This window comes from Sus scrofa, chromosome 13 (genome assembly GCF_054392235.1).
Source record: "Sus scrofa isolate SSC_HxYL_T2T_F1_AM1 chromosome 13, Sscrofa_HxYL_maternal_Yorkshire_Landrace_v2.0, whole genome shotgun sequence".
In the NCBI taxonomy this organism is placed as follows: domain Eukaryota; kingdom Metazoa; phylum Chordata; class Mammalia; order Artiodactyla; family Suidae; genus Sus; species Sus scrofa.
In genome coordinates, this window is record NC_139395.1 from 154,648,996 (window position 1) to 154,672,894 (window position 23,899).

At 43.1% G+C, this 23,899-nt stretch overlaps 1 protein-coding gene across 2 annotated transcripts in view; it reads left to right on the top strand.

The window, feature by feature from the left end:
• FSTL1 (follistatin like 1) overlaps nt 1–12,259 on the top strand; it is a 54,495-nt gene extending 42,236 nt beyond the window's left edge. Inside the window, exons 7-11 of one of the 2 annotated variants that reach the window (XM_021070306.2) lie at nt 2,393–2,511; nt 3,829–3,941; nt 4,231–4,341; nt 5,233–5,309; nt 9,601–12,259. In XM_021070306.2, the coding sequence (XP_020925965.1) occupies nt 2,393–2,511; nt 3,829–3,941; nt 4,231–4,341; nt 5,233–5,309; nt 9,601–9,645 (465 nt within the window). In that variant the 3' untranslated portion in view covers nt 9,646–12,259. Of the gene's footprint in view, nt 1–2,392; nt 2,512–3,828; nt 3,942–4,230; nt 4,342–5,232; nt 6,556–9,600 lie in introns of those variants that run through there. The other variant, XM_084991170.1, reaches the window with a different exon arrangement.
• The last annotated feature ends 11,640 nt before the right edge of the window (nt 12,260–23,899 follow it).

Sequence of the window (23,899 nt, forward strand, 5' to 3'; positions counted from 1 at the left end):
CATTAGGGAACCCCAGGGTCAGACATACTTCCTTGTCTACAGAAAATGCATATTGCTAGGCCAGGAAAGTAACAATGAAAAAGATTTTTCAAAAGCCCAGTGAGCAGCACCTGCTGAGTGTGTCATAAGCAGTGACTGCCATGGTCATTGTGGCACAGGAGCCATGGGGCCCAGGACACTTTCCAGGAGGCCTCGTGGGACCTTGTAACCATTCCTAGTGGCCTCTTGATGGCCCCTACCCCAAGCATCACTGGCAGCTGCTATTAATTTGAATCCCAGGGGCCAGAGCCCCACACCCTCCTCTACACATCTCCACTGCCTCTGGTAGTAACTTTCTCTAGCAGGATCCCTTCTGAAAACTGCAAGTCCCCTTGAGAAACCAGCCTTTCTCTCGGGCATTCTCATACCAACCAAGAAAGCTTGTTCATGACTGACAAACACAATGCTTGCTCTTCCCAGCGTCCCCCAAGAAAATACAGTTTTCACTATCTACTTTTTGATGATTATCAAAAAAACACGTGGTGCAGCCTTCAAAGGGAGGCTTCTTCCCACCAGGCAAACAGCTGCCTGTTGCTGAGAGATGCGTATCTCACAGACACTGTTTCTGAACCAGTGAATTGCCCTCCAGCCCAGCCGGCATTCCTTACATCAGAATTAATTGAAAAACAAATCTACCCAGGATTTGGATAAGACCAAAATCAGACTCTCATCTCAACTGGTGATTCAGTCATGATTTCTTCGATGAAAGTATAGCAGAATGAAGAGGGAAAGACCCAGGTAGAGAGAGCTATGTATGGCCATGCCACACACACGTAAACACACACACCCACACCCTGAGCTCCTGGTGGCCAGGGCTGAAATTGGAGCCAGGGTAAAAGTGTGGTGACTAGAGAACATCTGAGACCTTTTCCTAGGAATTAAGACAAGAATGATAAATAGTATTAAGCAAGGGCCTACACAGTTGTTTTCTGCATACCCGTCATACATACCACAGAAAGATTTACAACCTGAGAGTAGAGGACCTGTGACATGTGACAGTCATGCAAGGAGAGTCAGTAGCTGTATCTTTTCCTTCTGCCTGGAAACCCTGACAGACTTTTCTTCCAGAATCCCCTACACAATGTCTGAGGAGCCACCTTGAAAGTAACATGGGGTTGCTGATTATTCCCTAGGGAAGTAGTATGAGACAGCCTAGGGAAAGTATTTAAAAAAAAAAAATCTTATGCATTGGAACTATTTTTTAGGAGAGCACCAGTATCCAACTTGGATTTTTTTTTTTTCCCTTTTAGGGCTGCCCCAGCAACATTTGGAGGTTCCCAGGCTAGGGGCTGAATCGGAGATGTAGGCACTGGCCTACACCATAGCCACAGCAAAGCCAGATCCAAGCCGTGTCTGTGATCTACATACACCACAGCTCATGGCAACACCAGATGCTTAACCCACTGAGCAAGGCCAGGGATCGAACCTGCGTCCTCATGGATGCTAGTCAGATTCGTTTCCACTGAGCCACAACGGGAACTCCCCAACTTGGAATTTGATCAGAGCCTTGAAATTGCCACTCCTCCTGCAGGTAGGGTCTGGGCATCCAGAACAATCCCAGATGGCTAAGGTCCCAGTTTAGCATCTTGCCACAGGAGGAGAGTGCTGAGCTCACTGCCCCTTTGCCTTGTGCTCGTGAGATATGAGGACAGCCTGCACCATCTACAGTGGGGCTCACAGCAGAGGGTGGAGGGATGAGGGACTTTGTACCCTCTGTGGGCAGGTCTTCAATGCCTGCATGGGCTTTTGTCATTGCCTTCTCTTTGATGAGGTCAAATAGGGGTACCAGTGTGAGAGGTGAGCACTGAGAGCAGGCAGGGGAGGCTGGAAGTCAGGCAGCAAGATATGGTTTTGTGAGTTTTCCCGGAGTAAGCTCTGCCAGTCACCTGCACCATTGTCCCCAAGCAGCTTGTTAGAAATACATCTCCTGGGCTCCAACACAGATTCTGATGTTCCGTGATCTTAAGGGTTTGAGAATGTGGTGTGGTGGAGTAAATTCTGGACTGTCTGAAGGACAGTGTCAGGGATGGGGCTGCAGAGAGCTCTCAAGGATCCCAGACTTTTTGGGTAGCACAGGCATTAGTTCAGGCTGCCCTCCTGAGCAGGGTCTAGAATGGAATGTCCCTCAGTGGCCTCTGCCCAGGCACTTTCGCTCTTTCATCTTGGGGCACAGATCCCTTCTCTGGGTGCCCCAGGGCTTTGAGCCTTTGTTGCCGCAGCTCTCTGAGAGCAGAGCAGGGTTGGAACATGTCGAGAACAAGATGAACCAGAAATGGGTCATGGTGAATAGGGCGGATGGCGGAACTGGGGTTTTACAAAACGCTCCAGAAAGATCTCTTCATCCCCTTTCTAGAACTTTGATAATGGTGACTCTCGCTTGGACTCCAGCGAATTTCTGAAATTTGTGGAGCAAAATGAAACTGCCATCAACATCACTACCTATCCAGACCAGGAGAACAATAAGCTGCTGAGGTGAGTGGACTGAGGAGGTCAGGGAGAGGTCCCCAAGGTAGGCTGGATGAGAGAAGGGGTTTGAACCCCTTCCTACCTGCAAAGGAACAACCACCAGTGTCAATGTCAATGTGAAATAAAAAGCAAAATATAGATTCTGTCTTGGTCTCTCCTGTGAACATTATGAACCAATATATTGAGCACCACTGATAACTGATCAAGTAGTTGCTGCTTTTGGCCAGGACTTGTAAGGAATAGAAAAATGTAATTTTAAAATAAATTATCACATCAAAGCTGTTTCTGAGTTTAGTGGGTAATAATGTTTTAATGGTTAATTTTCTGAAGGAATTACTTCAATGTTCTATTTAACTAAAGGTCTTAAAATAGCTTTAGTTCTGATTTTTAAGATTCTCAGTGCTATTTCATGTAGAGAACCCTAATTGTTACAAATGTCAGCACATTCCTTTCCTTGTCAATATTACTCCAGGGTAAATATTTAAAAAAATTAACCCCTAGTGTGGTTCCAGTATATTGGTGAGAATTAAAAATAAAAAAGCACCTATTTGTTCAAAAGAATACAAACCATGAAGCCCAGATCTAGAAGAATTCTTAATAATAACCCATGGCTTTAAAGTATAATATCTGCAAATCCTCCTTATTTTGATACCCTGAAATGGGATAGTATTTTACAGGTTCAACACTTAACTCCCGTGACATCCCAGTGAAGGAGGAGGGCTCCTTGTCCCCATTTTACAGACGAGAAAACAGGTGCAGGAAGGTTGAAGAACTAGCTCAAGGCTATTCGGGTTATAAGTGATTAAGCCAGGGCTCAAATCCAGGCCAAGGCGAGAGAGAGGGAGCTGGGGTTCTAGAGAACTTTTCTGAAAGACATCTGTAGAAGAGTGATGGTGGGGAGGCCGACTCACCTCATTCCCTTTCATATCACATTCTTTCCATATTATCTGTTCCTACCACTTCCGTTGGATTTTTCCAGTTGGCTTGATTTGATACTTTGGACCGTGGGGAAAGGCAGTTGCTAGTGGCAGGTACGCAGGTAGTGAAACATTTGTCAATCCAAGTGGACAGAACCATTCAGGAAACTTTAGTCACTTTGGGAATATCATTTGAATAGCTTGAGTGATCTGACATCCATTATAATGAATGCTTACAGGAGTCAGCATACATAATGGTTGTGGGAGGTCAGTGTAGAAACTGTCTCTTTAAACAGTCTCCTTGCCCACTTAGGGAGGCCCAGGTATACTTAATCCTGATGCTTAATTCCTTTCTTTGGAAGTGAAGCTGAGGTCTTGCTGACACATATCTCCTGTTTCATTTCAGAGGACTCTGTGTTGATGCACTTATTGAACTGTCTGATGAAAATGCTGACTGGAAACTAAGCTTCCAAGAGTTCCTCAAGTGCCTCAATCCATCTTTCAACCCTCCAGAGAAGAGTATGACTAACCTAAGAAATGGGGGGTTGTAGGGAGTGGGGGCATTTTGAGGGGGTCAGGATAGAGGAGATGTGGAACTCTCCTGACCTAAGAAAATTATCTTCCACAATTCCACAGTGGGCCCCAGTGCATCATCTCCATGCTGAGGTTCAGGTCCACAAATCTTTGGGTTGATGGTGGCATTTGCTCAGATAGGGTGAGGGACAAGCAGGTCTTAAGGTGCACAGCCTATGAGACATCCTGTTCCACCTTCACCCTAAACTCTTTCGCCTTATTCCTGGTCCCACAGAGTGTGCCCTGGAGGACGAAACGTATGCAGATGGAGCTGAGACTGAGGTGGACTGTAACCGCTGTGTGTGTGCCTGCGGAAACTGGGTCTGCACAGCCATGACCTGTGACGGTGAGCTCTGCCTCACTTGGAAAGAGGGGACAGCAGGGAGACAGCTTCTTTCGTGAAATCACCATGAGAGAAGTCAGGGCGGGGATGACAGAGAAGAGTGAGGTGGGGGTAGCACAGAGGGCAGAGCACTTATGCCAGATGCATTACATTGGAAAATCATGCCAGAGGTTTGGAACAAGAGAGGTTCAAGACCCAGGGCAAGATCAAATGTTGGTAAGAGATTAGAATGGTGATAATAATAAGGAAAGCAAACACATATTTAGTGAGAACTACATGCACCTCTAAGGACTTTATATATTAACCTACTTAATCCTTATGATAGTTTAGGAAATCCTGTATGTCAAGGACTTAGGTGGCTGGAAAACAAAATGAGTCCTCCTTGCCATCCATGCCCAGCAGGAAAAGGAGACATGTTCATAGACCCTCTTTGAATTAAGAGAATTGGGTGATGCTGAAAAAAGAGAAAATTGAGATAGTTGAGACATGGGCAGGATGGGCTGGGAGACAGAAATGTCGGAGAGAGTGTAGGGAGGTGGCGGGGGCGGGGGAGTGCGGGGTGTGGCAGGGGGTGGCACAGTACTCAAGCCAGCATCACCACTATCACTCCCCTATGAGGAAATCTTTCAGAAAAGTTTCGTAGAACCCCAGCTCCCTCCCTGTCCTCTTGGCCTGGATTTGAGCCCCGGGCCCAGTCACTTACTACTCAGGCACATTACTTTGAAAGTGTCCGCTGTACTGGGACACTTCATATTCAGAGACATGTGGGTAACTCACCTCTCCTTCCCTACATTAAATAAGAGATGAAATTGGGAGCCTAAAAGTAGATAGTAGTGGGATCCCTAACTGGCTTCCTTTAGCCACCACTGCTCTGAGCCTTCATTCTTCTTGCAGGAAAGAATCAGAAGGGGACCCAGACCCAGACAGAGGAGGAAATGACCAGATATGTCCAGGAGCTCCAAAAGCATCAGGTGAGTTGCAGCCTCCATGCTGGGTCAGGTATCCGTGCCACCACTGGGCCCTTCCACCACTCAGACACTGCCTGATGCCTCAGGAGACCAAGGAGATGTGCCCTGTTCAATGCAAGAGGTCCTGAATGATAAACCTATACATCGTATCACACAAACCATGGTATAGACACTTCCCCGAGGAAGTCCTTTATGGAGCCAGTAGGCCCCAGCAGATGCAAGTAACAAGCTGTTAAATTGCTTTGTAAGGTAGAAACAGCTGGGTAGTGATTTGCAAATGAGTTGCAAGTAAGCATGGTCTAAAGAAGCGTTCCTGTTTCTTGTAACCAGTGCCCAGACCCCAAGACTGTGAGCTCCTTGAGGGCCGGCTCTATGACCTGCTCGCCGTGGAAGCCCTCATTTAGCACAGGGCCTGGTGGCTCTCAATGAGCGTGAAATCAGTGATTTGAAATCCAGCCAAAAGGATTTAAGTTAAATGCCAAGCTGGCTAGAACACAGTCTGGGAACTTAGAGATTCTGCTTCCTAGAGACTTGAGATGATAAATAAGAATTATGTTCAGGTTCTGTGTCATTAAGTTGAAGGCTTTCTTGGGGAAAAGGTTCTTAGCAGAATGGTGATCCACCGACATATTTTGCTAAAATCCTAGACAGAAAACATGTGCCAGACCCCTAGGGGTGTCTTTCCGCTGGTTTACCTGTAGTGTTTTTTTGTTTTTTTTCATTTTTAAAGTTTTACTGAAGTATAGTTGCTTTACAATGTTATAATAATATCTGCTGCACAACAAAATGATTCAGGTATACATATACACACATCCATTCTTTTTCAGATTCTTTTTCCATATGGGTTACCATAGAATATTGGGTAGAATTCCCTGTGCTATACCACAGGTCCCCATTAACCATCCATTCCACAGACAATAGTCTTAACAAAGGATGTTGTTCTTTGAATTACCTGTCTGTAAAAGGCTGGTAATACAAGCCTTCTCTCTGACATACATTTTTAAGGAATATAATGGTCTCAAGAACTATTAAGATGAAATATTTCACTTGAAAATCAAGAGCTATTAATACTAATAATAATTGCTCATATTTATTGATGATTTTTATATATTCTGTCATAATTGACACTGATAGTGTAGAAACCTCATGTCAGTTTTTTTAAACAAAAGCAGAAGCTCCATGCCTTTCGTTTTTCCATATTTCAGAAGCCTTCAGTCTCCAGATAAGTGCAAGCCCATAAAAGCAAAAAGAACCTCATAAGAATTCCTTTCATCTAGGGTGGAAAAATGATTAGAGTAGACATGGGGAGTGAATTAAAATAGCTAACATTTTTTAATGTCTCTGTTTTATGTGAGTTGCCGCAGAAGCCAGGGCTAAGATAAGGACTCAAGTACAAATAGTTTATTTGGGAGGCAGTTCCAGCAAACCCCAGATGGGGTGTTGGGAAGTGAGCCTAGAAAGGGCAGGAAGCAATAAAGGGTGTGGATCAAGGCACATTACCACTGGGGGCAAGTGGAGCTTGGTGCCAGTGCTGGTGCAGAACTCTGAGAACAGCTACTGTGCCCAAGGGGGAGGGGAGCTGGGCTATGCGTGCACAAACTCCCATCAGCCATTGGCCGAGAGCCGCCACCAGCAAACGAATTCCCTAGCATTTCTGGCCTGCCAGCATGTGTGGGCAGAGCAGGCTCCCACTGCCAGAGAAAGCCTCAGGCAAAGAGATGCAGGTGCTCTCAGGAAGAAGCCTTACCAGTGTACTGAAACATTAAAGGCAAGGGCTATGGATGGGGCACCACCAGGGTCCGCTCGATGCCAGGCCCTGTTGTTGTTTTTTTATTCCCTATATAGTTTTTTATTGAGATAGAATTCATTTGCCACAAAACACACCCTTTCATAGTGTACGATCCAGTGGTTTTCAACATATTCACAAAACTGTCAACCTCACCACTATGTAATTGCAGAGCATTTTCATCATCCCCCCAAAAGAAACCCTTCACCCATTAGAAGTCACTTAAGTTCTCTTCTCCTTCAGCCCCTGGCAACAACGAATCTGCTTTATAATGCTATAGATTTGCCTATTCTGGACACATATAATAGAATCATATAATATATGGCATTTTCTGTCTGACTTCTTTTCACTTAGCATAATTTTCAAGGTTTATCCTTATTGTAGCGTGAATCAGTACTTTATTCCTTTTTATGGCTAAGTAACATTCATGGTATGGATATACCACATTTTGTATATCCATTCATCAGTTGATATGATGTATTTAGGTTGCTTCTACTTTTTAGCTATGATGAATAATACTGCTATGAACATTCTTGTGCAAGTGTCTGCATGGACATATGTTTTCAGTTCTTTGAAGTATATACCTAGGAGTGGAATTTTGGGATCATATGGTAACTCTGTTTTTTATCTTGTGAAGAACTGCCAGACTGTTTTCCAAAAGTGGCTGTACCATTTTACATCCTCACCAGCAGTATTCCAGTTTCTCCGGAAACTCACCAACATTCGTAACTGTCATTATTTTTTATTTTACCCGTTCTAGTAGGTGTGAAGTGGCATCTCATTATAGTTTTGATTGCATTTCCCTAATGACTAATGAATAATGTTGAGCATCTTTTCATGTGCTTTTTGGCTGTTATTAAGAATGCTTTCTGGAGTTCCCGTCGTGGCACAGTGGTTAACGAATCCAACTAGGAACCATGAGGTTGTGGGTTCAATCCCTGCCCTTGCTCAGTGGGTTAACGATCCAGCATTGCCATGACCTCTGGTGTAGGTCGCAGATGCGGCTTGGATCCCACGTTGCTGTGGCTCTGGTGTAGGCTGGCAGCTACAGCTCCAATTCGACCCCTAGCCTGGGAACCTCCATATGCCGTGGGAGCAGCCCAAGAAATGGCAAAAAGACAAAAAAAAAAAAAGAATGCTTTCTTTGGAGAAATGCACCACTGTTCTAAGGGGCAGTACTTTATTACAAGGCATAAAGATTTCATAATATGCCCAAAGTCCCCCAGAAAGTAGCATGGCCATGATTCAAACTTCGGCAATCTGCTTCCAGAGCCTGTTGCTTTTAATGCTTCTCCAAATTTGGATTCAGAACATTTTGTATCCTTTTCCTCATTTTTTTTTTCTTTTTATGGTCTCGCCTGCAATATATGGAAGTCCCCAGGCTAGGGGTCAAATCCAAGCAGCAGGTGCCAGCCTACACCACAGCCACACTCTGCCAGGCAACACTGGATCGGAGCTCCATATACAACCTACCCCACAACGCTGGATCCTTAACCCACTAGTGAGGCCAGGGATCTAACCTGCGTCCTCACGGACATTATGTCAGGTTCTTAACCCACTGAACCACAATGGGAACTCCCTTTTCTTTTTTTTTTTTTTTTTCCTTTTCTTTCTTTTCTTTTTTTTTTTTTTTTTTTTTTTTTTTGGTCTTTTTGTCTTTTAAGGCTGCACCTGTGGCATATGGAGGTTCCCAGGCTAGGGTTCCAATCGGAACTGTAGCCGCTGGCCTGTGCCAGGGCCACAGCAATGAGGGATCCAAGCCACATCTGCAATGTACACCACAGTTCACAGCAATGCTAGATCCTTAACCCACTGAGCAAGGCCAGGGATCTGACCCACGTCCTCATGGATGCTAGTTGGTTTCACTAACAACTGAGCCACGACAGGAACTCCCTTTATCTTCATTTCTTTTTTTTTTTTTTTTTTTTTTTTTTTTGTCTTTTGTCTTTTTGGTTGTTGTTGTTGTTATTGTTGCTATTTCTTGGGCCGCTCCCGAGGCATATGGAGGTTCCCAGGCTAGGGGTTGAATCGGAGCTGTAGCCACCGGCCTACGCCAGAGCCACAGCAACGCGGGATCCGAACCGCGTCTGCAACCTACACCACAGCTCATGGCAACGCCGGATCGTTAACCCACTGAGCAAGGGCAGGGACCGAACCCGCAACCTCATGGTTCCTAGTCGGATTCGTTAACCACTGCGCCACGACGGGAACTCCTATCTTCGTTTCTAAAATGAATGTAATAATGTATGCCTGACTTGATTGTTTCATAGGAGTTTAAATGGGGTCAGTTTCTAATTTATCAACAGTCCCTACACAACCATGTCATGAGTAAGACATGATCCTTGCCCACAAATTTTTCATTGCCCATGAAGGAGACAGATAAGTAAACAGAACTAAAGTTCAGCATAAGTATGTATCCATCAATGCTTATATAAAGTCTTGAGGACTAGATAAATGCCAATAATTTTTTAATATTTCATGATACTTATTTTCTCTTGCTTCTCAAAGGAGACAGCTGAAAAGACCAAGAGAGTGAGCACCAAAGAGATCTAATGAGGAGGCATCTGGGAATGGTGTCTAGAGCCTGGCACCTTCTCTTCCACTTCAGCGCTGAGTCCAGTATACGCAAGTGTCTGCTACAATCGCCAAATCACCAGTATTTGCTTGTATAGCAATGAGTTTTATTTTGTCTATTTGTTTTGCAATAGAGGAAATGGGGGTGGCTGGCTAGGAGGGAGAGGGCCATAGCCTTCATTTCTAGGAGCGCTTTGAGAGAAACTGTAAATGATGCTCAGGGGCTGGAGACAAGTTAAGAAACTGCATCAGGGTTGGGAGAGTAGTGGACCCAGATCTGGAACACTTCTGAGTCCACCACAGCTTTGATCATGCTGTAGGGAGTACAGGCAATGAGAAAGAACTTAGCAGGCTGTCCCCAGAGGAAGGCTTTGGGAAAGTCAGTAGAGAAGACTGCATTCTGCTTCCAGCCCTTCCTGCTGCCATCAGCGTAACAGATCTCCAGCATCTGTGCTTCTCCTCATGGCCCCAACCACTGGCTCTAGATACATGGCCATCTTGCTAGTTACCCAATGACTGCAGGGTGCACCCAAATAATGCAGGTACTTGTAGACTTTGAGCCCCTTAGAGACCTAACCAAATTTTAAAAATACTTGTTACCAAAGGTGCTATTTTTCTGTAAACTTTTTTTTGGCAAGTCGATTTCACTCTTCAATTATTATCATTGTATTATTGTTGTTGTTGTTTAATATTTTTATTTTCTTGACTAGAATTAAGCTTTTGTAATTATTTTTCATTAGTCCTACCATTTTAGAGGTGGGAGAGTTTGGGGTCCTTCTTGGTACAGGGACTGCTATTACCCAGACTCCCCTCACCCTGCCACATACTAGATGTAGCCCAGAATTTGCCCCCTGGCTTCCAGTGGGTCAGCAGCCTGCCAGAGAAGCAGGGTGTGCCTCGAACAGAAGCCAGGAGAATTTTCTCTGTATAAAGCTTTTAAGATCCAAAAAGCAAATTTGTTTTCATTTATTCTGATAGATTTATGCAAATCAGTATCCCAAAGAATGGAGACAAGTGCAGCTAAGCAAGGCTTCGCTGTCCCAGCCTGTCAACATGCCCATTGATCTTCCACTAACGAGGACAGTGACTCTGGCCCTGTCTCTTCCTATTTCTGGGCCTCAGTTTCCTCAGTGAGCAGGTAGGAATGCATTAAACTGTTGATCTGAGAAATTGTAAATTCTGTGGTTCTGATCATTGGTCAAGAAGGAGACAAGTTCCTATGATTCTCCTCCTTCTCCTTAGGATAAATGAAACCTTACTGTCATAACAAGTATGGTCAGACAGCCAAAAACAAGATGACCAAATTTAACCTCAGTCTGAATGGCCCCACGGGCTGTGCTGTGATGTAGAGCCCTCAGGTAAAGCCTGCTCAGAACTGTGAGAAGGAGAAGCACTCCACTCTGTCCTTACTTGTACATTTCATCTTTAACCTCAGGAGCAGAAATGGCTTTCCTATTAGAGATGAGGACAAAAGAAGGTTTCCCATTTCGAGGGAAGGCAAAAATTGGAATTCAACTCAACACTGTGACAGTGTCTTTTTGGCTTCTGTGATAATTAACCCCACTCAGTACCGTGTTTAAGATGCATTTGGAATAACAAAATTATAAACTTCACATAAGATCTCATTTTCAGGAAGCAGATTATAGACCACCAGAGGGAAGTAACGTAGGCTATATTGCACAGGCAGCTCTGAAAAAGTTGTGCTGAAAATGGAATTTGTTCTAAACAAGTTTCCTTTTTCTCCTTTGAAAGACCATTCTCCACTTTGTTTAGAATTCTGAGCTTTTATAAACCATCCCACTTGAAAGCTCTCTTCGAACCCCACTTGTGTGGTCTCAAATGCATCTCCCTGTCAAAATACCTTGGAGAACTCCCAACAGCACACCTTGATCCACTTTTGCCAGTCCTTGGTCACTATTGAAGAGAGGGCCGAAGTACCATTTGGTTTAAAGCAAGAAGGCAGAGTGTCTCCTCACCAGTTACATTTAGGTCAGTGGTTGCCCTCCAAGATGACCCCATCCTGCAACACTGAATTCCCAAGAGCAAATCTGCATTCCTCCTGTAAATAGGGAAGCTACTGTCTGCACCATAGACTCACGTGATCTAACAGTCATTCATGGAAAGCTGCTAAATAGCCTAGTTTGGGGAGTTTTGCATGGAGCTTTGCATGGAGCAAATAAACAGGATTAAAACAGGTTCAGTTCCTCCAACTCTCTAAAAGCATCGGGCCTAGACGACAAGCTTCCTTGCGCTTTCTCTGTGTGTATGTTTTTTATAAACATATTACAGCATCTGTTAAGATTCAGTGTCCATGGAAACCTTCTCAAATGCCATGACTCTGGACTCCATCACTCTTTGGAAAGCAGGGCTCCTCCACCTGCTAATAAGCCCATGTGGACCAGTCTGAATGTCTTTCCTTTACACTTATGTTTTTAAATAGTCAAATTTCAAGAAACAGTTTGGACAGGTTTCTGTTGCCTGTGTGTTTGTGAAATGTATTTGTATTTAGTAGGCTTCCATATTTCATTTAACTTGTTTTTGTAACTCCTGATTCTTTTTTGGATACTATTGATAAATAAAGAAATTAAAATAATGGTTGTATTGTTTCCCTTTCCCCCAATTAAGGCCAAATAAAGTTGTGAGAACATTAACCATTTACCTCATAAAGTGGATTTCAAGAGGCTTAAAAGAGGCCTGAGGAGTTTCTCCTAATGAAATCTCGGGACTACAGTTATGGAAAGGAAGGTTTACTCAAGGACGGATAGAACAAATTTATTTAAAAAGAGTCATTGATGGTGAGTCTGTGACAGGCCGTCAAGGAGCATTCCTGTATTGAGAAGAGACTAAACTAAATGACTGCTGTAGCTACCACGAATCTTAGGAGACTGAATGACACCAAGTGAAGCTGCTGCTGGTAAACCTGTATGAGAAGCCAGACAGACCTGGGAAGCGTGCCAGGATCTGGTTGGGTGAACTTAGTGGCTGTTTATCTGATACATGTGTATCCTGTAGAGATAAACTTTTCCAAGTGGACTGGAAGTCGTTGCAAGACCCTCTGTTCTGCTCCATCTTTTTTTTTTTTTTTTTTTTTTGTCTTTGCTATTTCTTGGGCCGCTCCCGCGGCATATGGAGGTTCCCAGGGTAGGGGTCGAATCAGAGCTGTAGTGGCTGGCCTACACCACAGCCACAGCAACACGGGATCCGAGCCGCGTCTGCAACCTACACCACAGCTCACGGCAACGCCGGATCATTAACCCACTGAGCAAGGCCAGGGATCAAACCCGCAACCTCATGGTTCCTAGTCGGATTCGTTAACCACTGTGCCACAACAGGAACTCCTGTTCTGTTCCATCTTGAAGATCCATTACCAATACCTCTTCTCCATCTCCCTTTACAATTTTTTTTTAGGGCTGCACCTGCAGTATATGGAGGGTCCCAGGCTAGGGGTTGAATTGGAGCTGCAGCTGCTGGCCTACACTACACTCACAGCAATGCCAGATCCGAGGTGTCTCTGTGAGCTACACCATAGCTCACAGCAATGCTGGATCCTTAACCCACTGAGCTAGGCCAGGGATCGAACCTGTGCCCTCATGGATACTAATCTTTCATTTTCACTGAGCCGCAACAGGAACTCCCTCCCTTTACAATTGATTCTCAGAGGTATCATGTACTTCCCACCACCAATAATTCTCTCTTCCAAAAGAGCTTATTACAGTTGATGAGGTTTAGCTTTCTTAATTTCAATCTTAATGTGTAGAAGTCTTGCTTCTCTAAAATTATAGCCAGGTCACCTTGATTGGACATTACTCAAATGCTAATGAGATATTAAAATGTCATCTGATTATTTTATTGTTACAAACTATTGATCTTATTAACCATAGTTTGATTCTTTAAACTTTCCTTCTCAGAAAGGAATCTTAAACCCAATCTGAAGGGTTCCTTGTCTACACCACTTTTAAATACTGGCTGGCCCCTTCCAAACTTCTGTGCTCTGTGAGTACTTTTCCTGCTGTTACAGTATGCATGTGTTCAGGGAATGAAAGTGAATTAAAATAAACATAATTCAGAAAGTAAGTGTCCTATGATCAAAATGTAACATTATGAGTTCTATAAATTAGTACACATTACTTTGATTAGCTTTAGCTTTGGAGCTCCTGTGTCAACTTCTCATTGGTCGTCTTAAATTATTTCTGAAATAAAGGGAAGGATGGAGTAAAAAATATCTTTTGAATGGGTAGACCTAAGCAGATGCCCTTAGAGTCCTGGAGTAAATGTAGGATGGATGGAGGACATAAAGAGTAAACCCTGGGCTATTGCTGCAGGAGGCTAATTCATGATGTAACTAGCAAGAACCATCTTGTCCTCTCAAGAAGTGGCCTTTCTATCAATAGCAGTTCATTTTTAAAAATTATTTAACACTGATTCTTTCTTCCTTTCCTTCTTTCTTTCTTTTCTTTTCTTTAAGGCCTCACCTCTGGCATATGGAAGTTCCAGGGTGAAGGGTCAAACTGGAACTGCAGCTGCTGGCCTACACCACAGTCACAGCAATGCCAGCTCTGAGCTGCATCTGCGACCACAGCCAGCGGCAACACCAGATCCTTAACCCACTGAGCGAAGCCAGGGATCAAACCCGTGTCCTCATGGATACTAGTCAGGTTCTTAAACTGCTGAGTCACAATAGGAACTCCCTAACACTCATTTCTAATTGAAAAACTTCTATGTACACGTGGTAAAATAAAAAATTAAAATTGTGTCAAAGGAAAAACTGAAAAATTCATCCTCTTAGAGGGTGTGCACACATAACTTGGCTTATAATTGTCAATTGTCCTTCAAAGAAGTGGCATGTGTTTATATTTGTACCAAAAATGCATACACTGAGCTTGTCCATTTTCCCACATTTTTGCAAGCACTGAGTCTTCAAAGTTTTGGGCTTCTAACAGAGGAAAAATGGTAACTCACAGCCTTGTTTTTGATTAATTTTATTATTTAGTGAGACTGAGCATCTTTCCATGAATGATTGGTCCTTGTCTTTTTCTATCATTCCCTTTGCTAATTTTTCTATTTGTTGTTGGCCTTTTTCTTGTTGGTTTGTAATAGTTCTTCATATACTACTATTAGCCCTTTGTCCTGAGGATGGCAAGCCTGGCAGTAGTAGAACAGTTAAAAGGCTATTTCAGAGTGCAGTGAGAAATAACGGTGATGTGAATTAAAATAATGGCAGTGGGGATTAATAGAAGGTTAAGGAGGTAGCATTGATAGGATCTGGCTATTGACTAGCTGCGTGAGTTAAGGAGGAGATAATGGTCAAGAATAACCCCAAGGTTCCAGCTTGGACAGTGTGGTAGATAATGGAGCCATTTCCTGAGATTGGTAATAGAGTAGGTGTAGCTCCTTGCCTGGGGAGGGAATTGGAGGCAATAAACTCAGTTTTGAATGGGTTGAATCTGTGTTCCCTCAAGACACCTAAATGGAGACATCTGTGAGCAGTTGGATAGTCAGATCTCTGGAAGAGATCTGAGCTGGAGATACAGATTTTGGGATAAGACAGAATAGAGATGGTGCTCCTTTGTGTAGACAAGATGGCCCATGGAGAATGTATCAAGTTAGAAAAAAAAGAAAAAGAAAAGTTGAATTGGGAGAGATCATCATAAAGACAAGAGAACCCTTTTGATAAACTTGGTATGTGTATTTCTCCTGCTTCCTGGTGGCATCATTAACAAAAAGCACACGCTGTTAGAAAATAGGACAATGGGTTGGATTCATGTATGAGCACAGCATGTAGAGAGTTCAGATGGAAAATGGTACAATGGATTCTATAGAGAGAGGGCAAAACTAAGAACCAAACACCATGAATGTATGCAGTGGAGTAACACAACTTGCTGGAAAAATGGGTTAAATAAATTTAGGAGAAAGGAACAAAAAATGCCCACTGTAATACACAGGTCTTAACTGACCTGCTGTGGTCAGATGAGAAACTTAGGAAACTAGGCAATGTTAGGGCCTGTGAAAAGAATGTATTGCCAGGAAAATAGCAGACAAGATTGCTAATGGATAAAAATAAAATATTTAGCCAGGAAATCTGTATAAAATTGTCAAAAGGGTGAGGCATCTTTGAAAGGAAATTTTTGCCTGCAGAAGAGAAGGAGCTTTATCCTTCTAATGCTTAGACTCATTTTAAATTACACAAGTTAGCAGAATTTGTCCTTTTCCAAGGAGCCCTGACAACTCAAAATGCTTGCTCCAAAATTCTTCCACCAGACTCCACAGTTAAAGCTGGTAGCCCGTATATTTATAACTTTACATATTCTTTGTCTTTCATAAATGTCACTCTTAGTTTCATGTTTCAACTTCTTTCTGATTGACCTGTGTCATAACATCATTCGCATTGTGATTGATTTCTTACTGAGAGACAATATAATGTAATGTTTAACAGCCAGGCTTCCTGAATTTATATCCTGGCTCTGCCCCTGCCCTTTATATTTTTGGGAGTTATTTAACCTCTCTGTGTTTCAGTTTCTACTTTTAAAATAATAACAATACCTACCTCATCTTTTCTCTTTTTTTGAAGATTCATTGAGCTAATGTGTACAATTTTTTCAAGTGTCAAATAACATTATTATTACCAACTATTTTTATCCATTATACGGTAGTAATTCTCACAATGACCTTGTGAAAAAGACATTTTATAGATAAGAAACACACCGTTTGTAAAGTTTAAGGAAGTTACATTAAGACCACACAATTAGCAAAGAACAGAGTCATTATTCAGACTTGGGTCTCTCTCATACTCATCCACCTTGCCACAAACTTTCCCTTTAGTTTAAAAATTGTTACGTCAACATAAATGATTAATTCCTAGTTAGTGTTCTCTAATTATGTAATTGCTGAGCGCATATAAATAATTAATGTTTTTCATTTAGTTCTAATAACTGTCTCTCACTTGAATTTCTTTTAAGTAGGTATGTGAGTACAGTTCAGGCCAAACCTCTGAAGTTCCCTGAAGCATGACCCCCATTCCAACGTGGCTCCCCAGCGATGATACATCCCAGAGTCATACCAGCCACTGTGGGACACCCAGCAACCTCCAGTGCACACCTCAAAGGTTTGACCTGGTGAAAACGTACTTAGGAATGCAGACGTAACATCTGTACGATTGCATAGATCTCTCCGATGTACCTTCCTTTAGTGACAGTCTATGTGGAAGTTTTGGAAGCAGACACATGTCTTATCGCCTTTGAAATTATTTTATCACCTGAATCTAATAATTCAAAATTTTTGCATTTCAAGCCAATTTAAGTCTCCGTTCCTGGAGTTTCCATCATGGCTCAGCAGAAACGAATCTGACTAGCATCCATGAGGACGCAGGTTCAATCCCTGGCCTCGCTTAGTAGTGTGTTAAGGATCCAGCATTGCCAGCCATGGCTGTGGTGTTGGCTGGCAGCTGTAGCTCTGATTCGACCCCTAGCCTGGGAACTTCCATATGCCGCAGATGCAGCCCTAAAAATAAACAAACAAACAGTTATACAAAAGAATTTATTTACAAAGCAGAAACGAAGATTTCAAAGCCAAATTAATGCTTACCAAAGGGGAAATGTGGAGGGATGAATAAATTAGGAGTTTGGGATTAACATAAACACATTACTACATATAAAATAGATAACTAACAAGGCCCTACTGTTGAATGGGAAACCTACTCAATATTCTGTAATAACCTATATTGGGAAATAATTTGAAAAAGAATGGATATGTGTATATGTATAGCTGTACACCTTAAACTAAACACAACAGTGTAAATCAACTATACTCCAAAAAATTTCTAATAAAATAAAATAAACCAAAAAGAGAGAGAGCACTAACAACACCTATTCCAGGAGTCCTTTGGGAGCGCAACAGTTTAAGGATCCAGTGTGGTCACTGCAGCAGCTCAGTTTCGATCCCTGGCCTTGAACTTCTGCATGCTGCAGGTGCAGAAAAAAAAAAAAAAACTAAAATAAAATAAACAACACCTATTCCAAGAGCCTACCATGTATCAGGAGCCAGGAAAGATACAGAAAGCCATGCCTCCTGCTCATGAGGGATTCACAATCTTGTGACAGGATGAATAATAATGAATTTCAGCAATGCAGTAAGTTTGCACATGCAATGTGTCTGAGCTGCTGTGAAGAGCGTGTCTTTCCAGGGCACACTGGCCTTCTCCACAGGTGCCAGTCACGTGAGAGTCTATGTCCGTGGTGTACTCTTAAGTTGTAATATGCACAATGCGAGTCGTCTTGCTTCTCTTTCTTCAGCTTGCATGTCATCACCCACAAGAATCAAAAGGGAGTCTCAGAGTTCCACCTGCTCCAGATAAGTCTGCTCCACTCTGGCCTCCACACCTTCATTGTGGAGAATGAAGAGGGGACCTCAAAACTCTGTGTGCTCCTGACAGCACTCTCACCCTCTTTCCACCCTACAACATTCACAGTTTTGCCATCAGAGCCTGCCTTGAGACCACCATATCTGATCTCATAAGGTCTGTTTCCAAATTCATGTTCACCACCACAAGATGCCCAAGACCCTCAGTGCATCCTTCACCTCATGGACTCTGAGCCCCATAAGCTCTTACCCTCCCTGTATTGACCCCATTTCCAACCCATTCCCAACTTCTGAAACCCTCCTGCGATGCCCTCTGGAACTTGCCACAAGTCACCAGCAAAGTCTTCGTATTCTCAACTTCTTCTGTTATCATTTCCCTCACCTTCTGGCTCTAACTGAAATGCAACTCTTCTGAGGATAGTTCTTCCCCTGTAGTCCTTTCAAGTGGTGCTGGTTTTCTTTCCAACATTGACCATACACTTGGGTAAGTGAATTTCTTTAATCTCACTGGCTTCCACATCATTCTCCTGTCCTCCTCTCTGTATACAAATCTCATCTCATTAGGCTTTCATTCACCACCCTTCCATGTTACAGGCTTCTAGTGCTTCCACCACCATTCCTTGATTTTACTGCTGACTTTGTCAAGCTGTCCAATATTACTTCTGTCATAATTCTTGGCGTCACTCTCTCATGTATGACCTCCTGTGGACCTGAACCTCCTTTCTTCCAAAGACCTTTTTTCTACTTTATCCTAGTTACCCTCTCCATGGGTAGAACTTAGATTTTGTCATTAGTAATAACCAAAACCACTCCATTACCTCAATTTCAAGCACTGAAATTCTCCAACCACTACCTCTATCTCTATCCTTCCAGCTCACTCATTATCTAGTACCCAACTCTAAAAATTCCTTGGCGGCCATCAAGAATGAAAACCCAGAGTTCCCGTCATGCCTCAGCAGTAATGAACACAACAAGTATTCATGAGGTGACAGGTTCGATCCCTGTCCTCACTTAGTGGGTGAGGCCACAACTCACAGCGTGGCCATGTGCTGTGGTATAGGTCGCACACACAGCTTGGATCCCACGTTGCTGTGGCCGTGGCGTAGGCTGGCAGCTGTGGCTCTGATTCAACCTCCACCTTTCATCCTCTAATCTGGCCTAGGTCCTGTAATTATTTTCCTCACTTTCTAGCACACATCTGTCTTTCTTTGTCACACATGCATGGCAAAACCCCAGCATCTGGTTAACGCAACTCTCCTCCCATTCCGTGTTCACACACAAGCAACTAAATATGACCGGAGAAAACTGCACACACATGCTGAGTGTCCTCGATTTAAATATACAACCACAAACCTCACAAGCACCTTTAGTACTGCCCAGGAAGCCTGTTAGTGTTCTTTAGTTATTCTCTCCTACTCTCCCAGGGACTCTTTCGTTCTTTCTCAAACTGTCAACACCAACATTCCCAGCCTCACGGCACTGACTGGCCTCCTGTTTCACTGAGAAAATTAGAAGCAAGCAGAGGAGATTTTCCACAAGCTCCCCTAACTCACCACTCACCTTTCTGCATCCTGCCATCATATTCTATCCCATCTTTTACACAGTCCTACCTAAGGCAGACTCTTAGGTAAACCCCATCCCCACTGCCTCCTGAGAGACAGTGCACAGCAATTCTTCCACCTCTCCCTCACCAACTTTACTCTCTCCATTTGTTCATTATCAACATACAGACACACTATTACTTCTCTCATCTAACAAAAGGACCTCTCTCCTAAATGCAAATTTAATATCCATCCACCTACTCAACGTGGCCTCTCAAATGTCTGAAATGGGCATCCCAAACCAAACTCCAGACTTCCTCATTGTCATAAATGGCGACACCACTCTTCTAATTGCTCAGGGCAAAGCTTTGGTCATCACTGACTCCCTTCTTCCTTTCACACCCACTGCCTGTCAACAAATCCTGTCTGCTCTTCCTTCAAATATGAATACTTAACTTACTCTTTTCTCACATCCACTACCATCAGCTTGGACCAAGTCATCATCTTCCCTCACCTGGATTATGGTAATCTCCCAACTGGCCACCCTGTTCCCATGCCGCCTCTCGTGGGTCTCTTCTCAAAAGCAGCCAGAGAGATACTTTTAAAATATGTCATCATTTCACTTCATTTCCATTCAAAACCCAACAGCTTTCCATCTCTTCCCAGAGTATGAGCAAAAGCCAAAACCTTTACAATAGTCTGTAAAGCACCACGCAATCAGCCTCCTGCTATCTTTCTGATACCATGTCTTACAGCTTTCCCTCACATTCTCTCCATTCCAACCACAGGCCTTGCCTACCTCCACCAGCCCTTGCCTACCTCAAGGCCCGGCTCCCTCACCTCCTACAAATCTTTGTTGAAATTTTACCTGTCAGTGAGGCTTTCTCTGGACTGCAGATTTAAAATTGCAACCCTCACACCCCCCTCACTCCTCTCTTCCCAACCTGCCTCCCTTGCTTTGTTTTTCTCTATATGACTCTTGACCATCTGAAATGCTACATGAATAAAATTACTTTATATTGAAATATACATACAGAAAAGGACATAAAAGCATCCAGCTCAATTAATTTCCACAAACTGAATGCAACCATGTAACCAGCACCCAGATCAAGGAGCAGAAATACCTCCAGATTTTCCTGTGCTCTCCTCTAGCTGCCATTCCCCTTTCACAGTCCAAGGGTAACCATCATCCTGACTTCTAAGAGCATAGATTAATTTTGCTTGCTTTTGTTTCATGTAAATGAACTCTTACAGTGGCATACTACCTTTTTTTTTTTTTTTTTTTTTTTTTTTTTTGCTGTTTAGGGCCACACCCGAGGATGGAGGTTCTCAGACTAAGGCTCCAAAAGGAGCCTCGCCTGACGGCCAACACAACAGCCACAGCAATGCCAGATCCAAGCCATGTCTGCGACCTTACACTACAGCTCACGGCAACGCCAGATCCTTAACCCTTAACCCACTGAGCAAGGCCAGGGATCAAACCTGCAACCTCATGGTTCCTAGTCATATTGTTTCCACTGTGCCACAACGAGAACTCCCATACTACCTATTTTAATGATCTGTTTACTTACGACCCATTTTGCCCCACTACTAGCTCCATGAGGGGAGGGATTTGTTTCCTTCATTGCTGCATCCCCAAAACCTAAAAGTGTATCTGACGGAGCTGTGGTCCAGCACATATTTGGTAAATGAGTGAAATATTGAACAAATGGAAAAGAGAGTAGGAGAGTTAAGAAAGGCTTAAAGTCAACAAAATCTTAAAGGATGAGCAGAGTCCATGAGGCTGTCCAAGAAAAGAAAGGCCTTCCAAGCACAGGCAGAGTCTCTACAAAGGCTTGGCAGAATGAAAAAAATAAACAAAATCTAGAAACCACAAGGAGTCAGTGAGCTGAGAGCAATGAGCAATAGCTGTGTGTTGAAAAACAGAGCTAGGACATTGGAAAAATAGGCAGAAGCCAGCTCTCAAAGAGCCTTATACAAATAAGTCCATGAAAGGAGATGAAGAAAAGTACACTACAGGGGCCTCTTTTAAGTGTTGAAATTTATGAGGACATAAAACAAGGATTTCCTTAAATTCAGCTCATTAATAACTTATCCTAGTGTCTCAGAAGAGAGCCTGTGGCCACTGTAATGGTTAAAGACCTCTATTCCTGAAGAGGTGGGAAACGCTTAATAGTCTGGTGATAAGCAACTCCCTCTTCTCTTCCTTTAAAGGAAAGAACAACTCAAATAGGACATTAAAATCATCAAGTCTGTCTAGTTAGTTTTGTTTTACTGGATGCGGCAAGAAGCCAAGAAGCCAGGAGCCCTATTCTCCTCACCTGGGGCACCCCAGCCTCACGGGGGTGGAGGCGGGTGTGATAGGCTAGAGATGCACTGGGCAGCTTCGCCTCCCCTTACAGCATCTGCGGTTCTTGAGTGAGTTGAAACCCCCTGGAGCCATTATTAAAACACAAATTATTAGGCCTACCCTGAGTTTTTTATCAGTAGGTTATGAGGGGGGGCCAGAAAATCTGCATTTCCAGCAAGTTCCCAGGTGGTGCCAGCATTGCTGGTTTGGGGGCACTGCTTGGAGAACCCCTACCCTACCTGACACTAGCTGCCTAAGCCAGGCAAGGAGGCCTTCTGCATGCCCTTGCTTCACCCAATTTCTCTCTGTCACAACTGCCCTCACTCTGTGGTGTTCACTCATTTAATCTGTGTCTTCTCCACTAACCTGTCCTCAGCACGAGGGCAGGCGCTGTGTCTGTCTTTTTTAGTTCATGGTGCAGTGCCAATGTCTGGACTAAGCATTCTATTGAATTAAAAATTAAAAATCTTGGGAGTTCCCCTCATGGTTCGGTGGTTAACAAATCCGACTAGGAACCACGAGGTTGCAGGTTAGATCCCTGGCGTCGATCAGCGGGTTAAGGATCCAGAGTTGCCATGAGCTGTGGTGTAGGTCACAGATTTGGCTCGGATCCTGAGTTGCTGTGGTCTGGCGTAGGCCAGCGACTACAGCTCCGATTGGACCCCTAGCCTGGGAATCTCCATATGCTGCAGGTGCGGCCCTAGAAAAGACCAAAATACACACACACACACACATATATATATATATACACACACACACACACACACACACACACATATATATACACACACACATATATATATATACACACACACATATATATATGTTGAATTAAAAGGTAAAGGACTTCAACTGACTTCCTAAAGGCAAAGAACAATAGGTAAAAATGGGGCCTCCAAAACTCAAAGTTTCAGCCCCCTCTCTACTACAGAGAAGCCCAGAAAGTGTGGAAGAGGGGCGGTTCTTTAGCTTCTTCTTTCTGTTCTTCCAGTGAGGTTTGGATGCTCCCTCTCTCCCATCTCTGAGTTTCAGCTTCCCCACCTATTAAATGTAGAGTTGCCAGGTAAAATATGGAACACCCAGTTAAATTTGCACTTTGTGTAAATAAAAAATCTTTTTTTTTAGCATGTGCGTGAGGCAATATTTGTTGTTTATCTGAAGTTCAAATTTAAACGGGCATCCTCTCATTTTACTTACTAAATCTGGTAAACCTACTTATGTGTGGATAATATTTCTTACCTCATAGGGTTCTCATAGGGATAAATAAGTAATTAAAATGCAAAAAAAAAAAACCTGTAAAGCCTTAGAACAGCAACTGAAGACAAATAAGAGCCCTATTTAAGTATTTGCTATTTTTTTTCTGTACCCATACAACACACACACACACACACACACACACACACACACACCCTACCTGTCAAGAGTCAAAACTCTTCTTCAGTTAACCTAGCCCAGTTTTGACAAACTTATAAATGCTACTTTGAAATCTTGTGTGTAAATGTTCATTGCAGCATCATTCACTGTAGCCAAAAAGTGGAAACAACCCAATTTCCTTCCATCAATTGATGAATGGATAAATAAAATGTGGTCTATCCATACAATGGAACATCTCTCAGCAATAAAAATAAGGTGCTAAGACATACTTAAACATGTTGCACCTTAAAAACATGCCAAGTGAAAGAAGCCAGTTACCACACATTGTATGATTCCATTTATATGAATGGTCCAAATAGGGAAATGACACAATCAGAAAGCAGATTAATGTTTTCCTAGGACTGGAGGACACAGAAGGAGGAATGGACAGTGAATGCAAATGGGTATGAGACCTCTTTTTAGGGTAATAAAAATGTTCTAAAATTAGATAGTGGTGGTGGTTGTACAATTCTCTGAATATACTAAAACAATTGAATTGTATACTTCAAATGGATGGATTTTATGGCATGTGAATTATATTTCACAAAGATGTTAAAAAATATTGTTTAGGCGT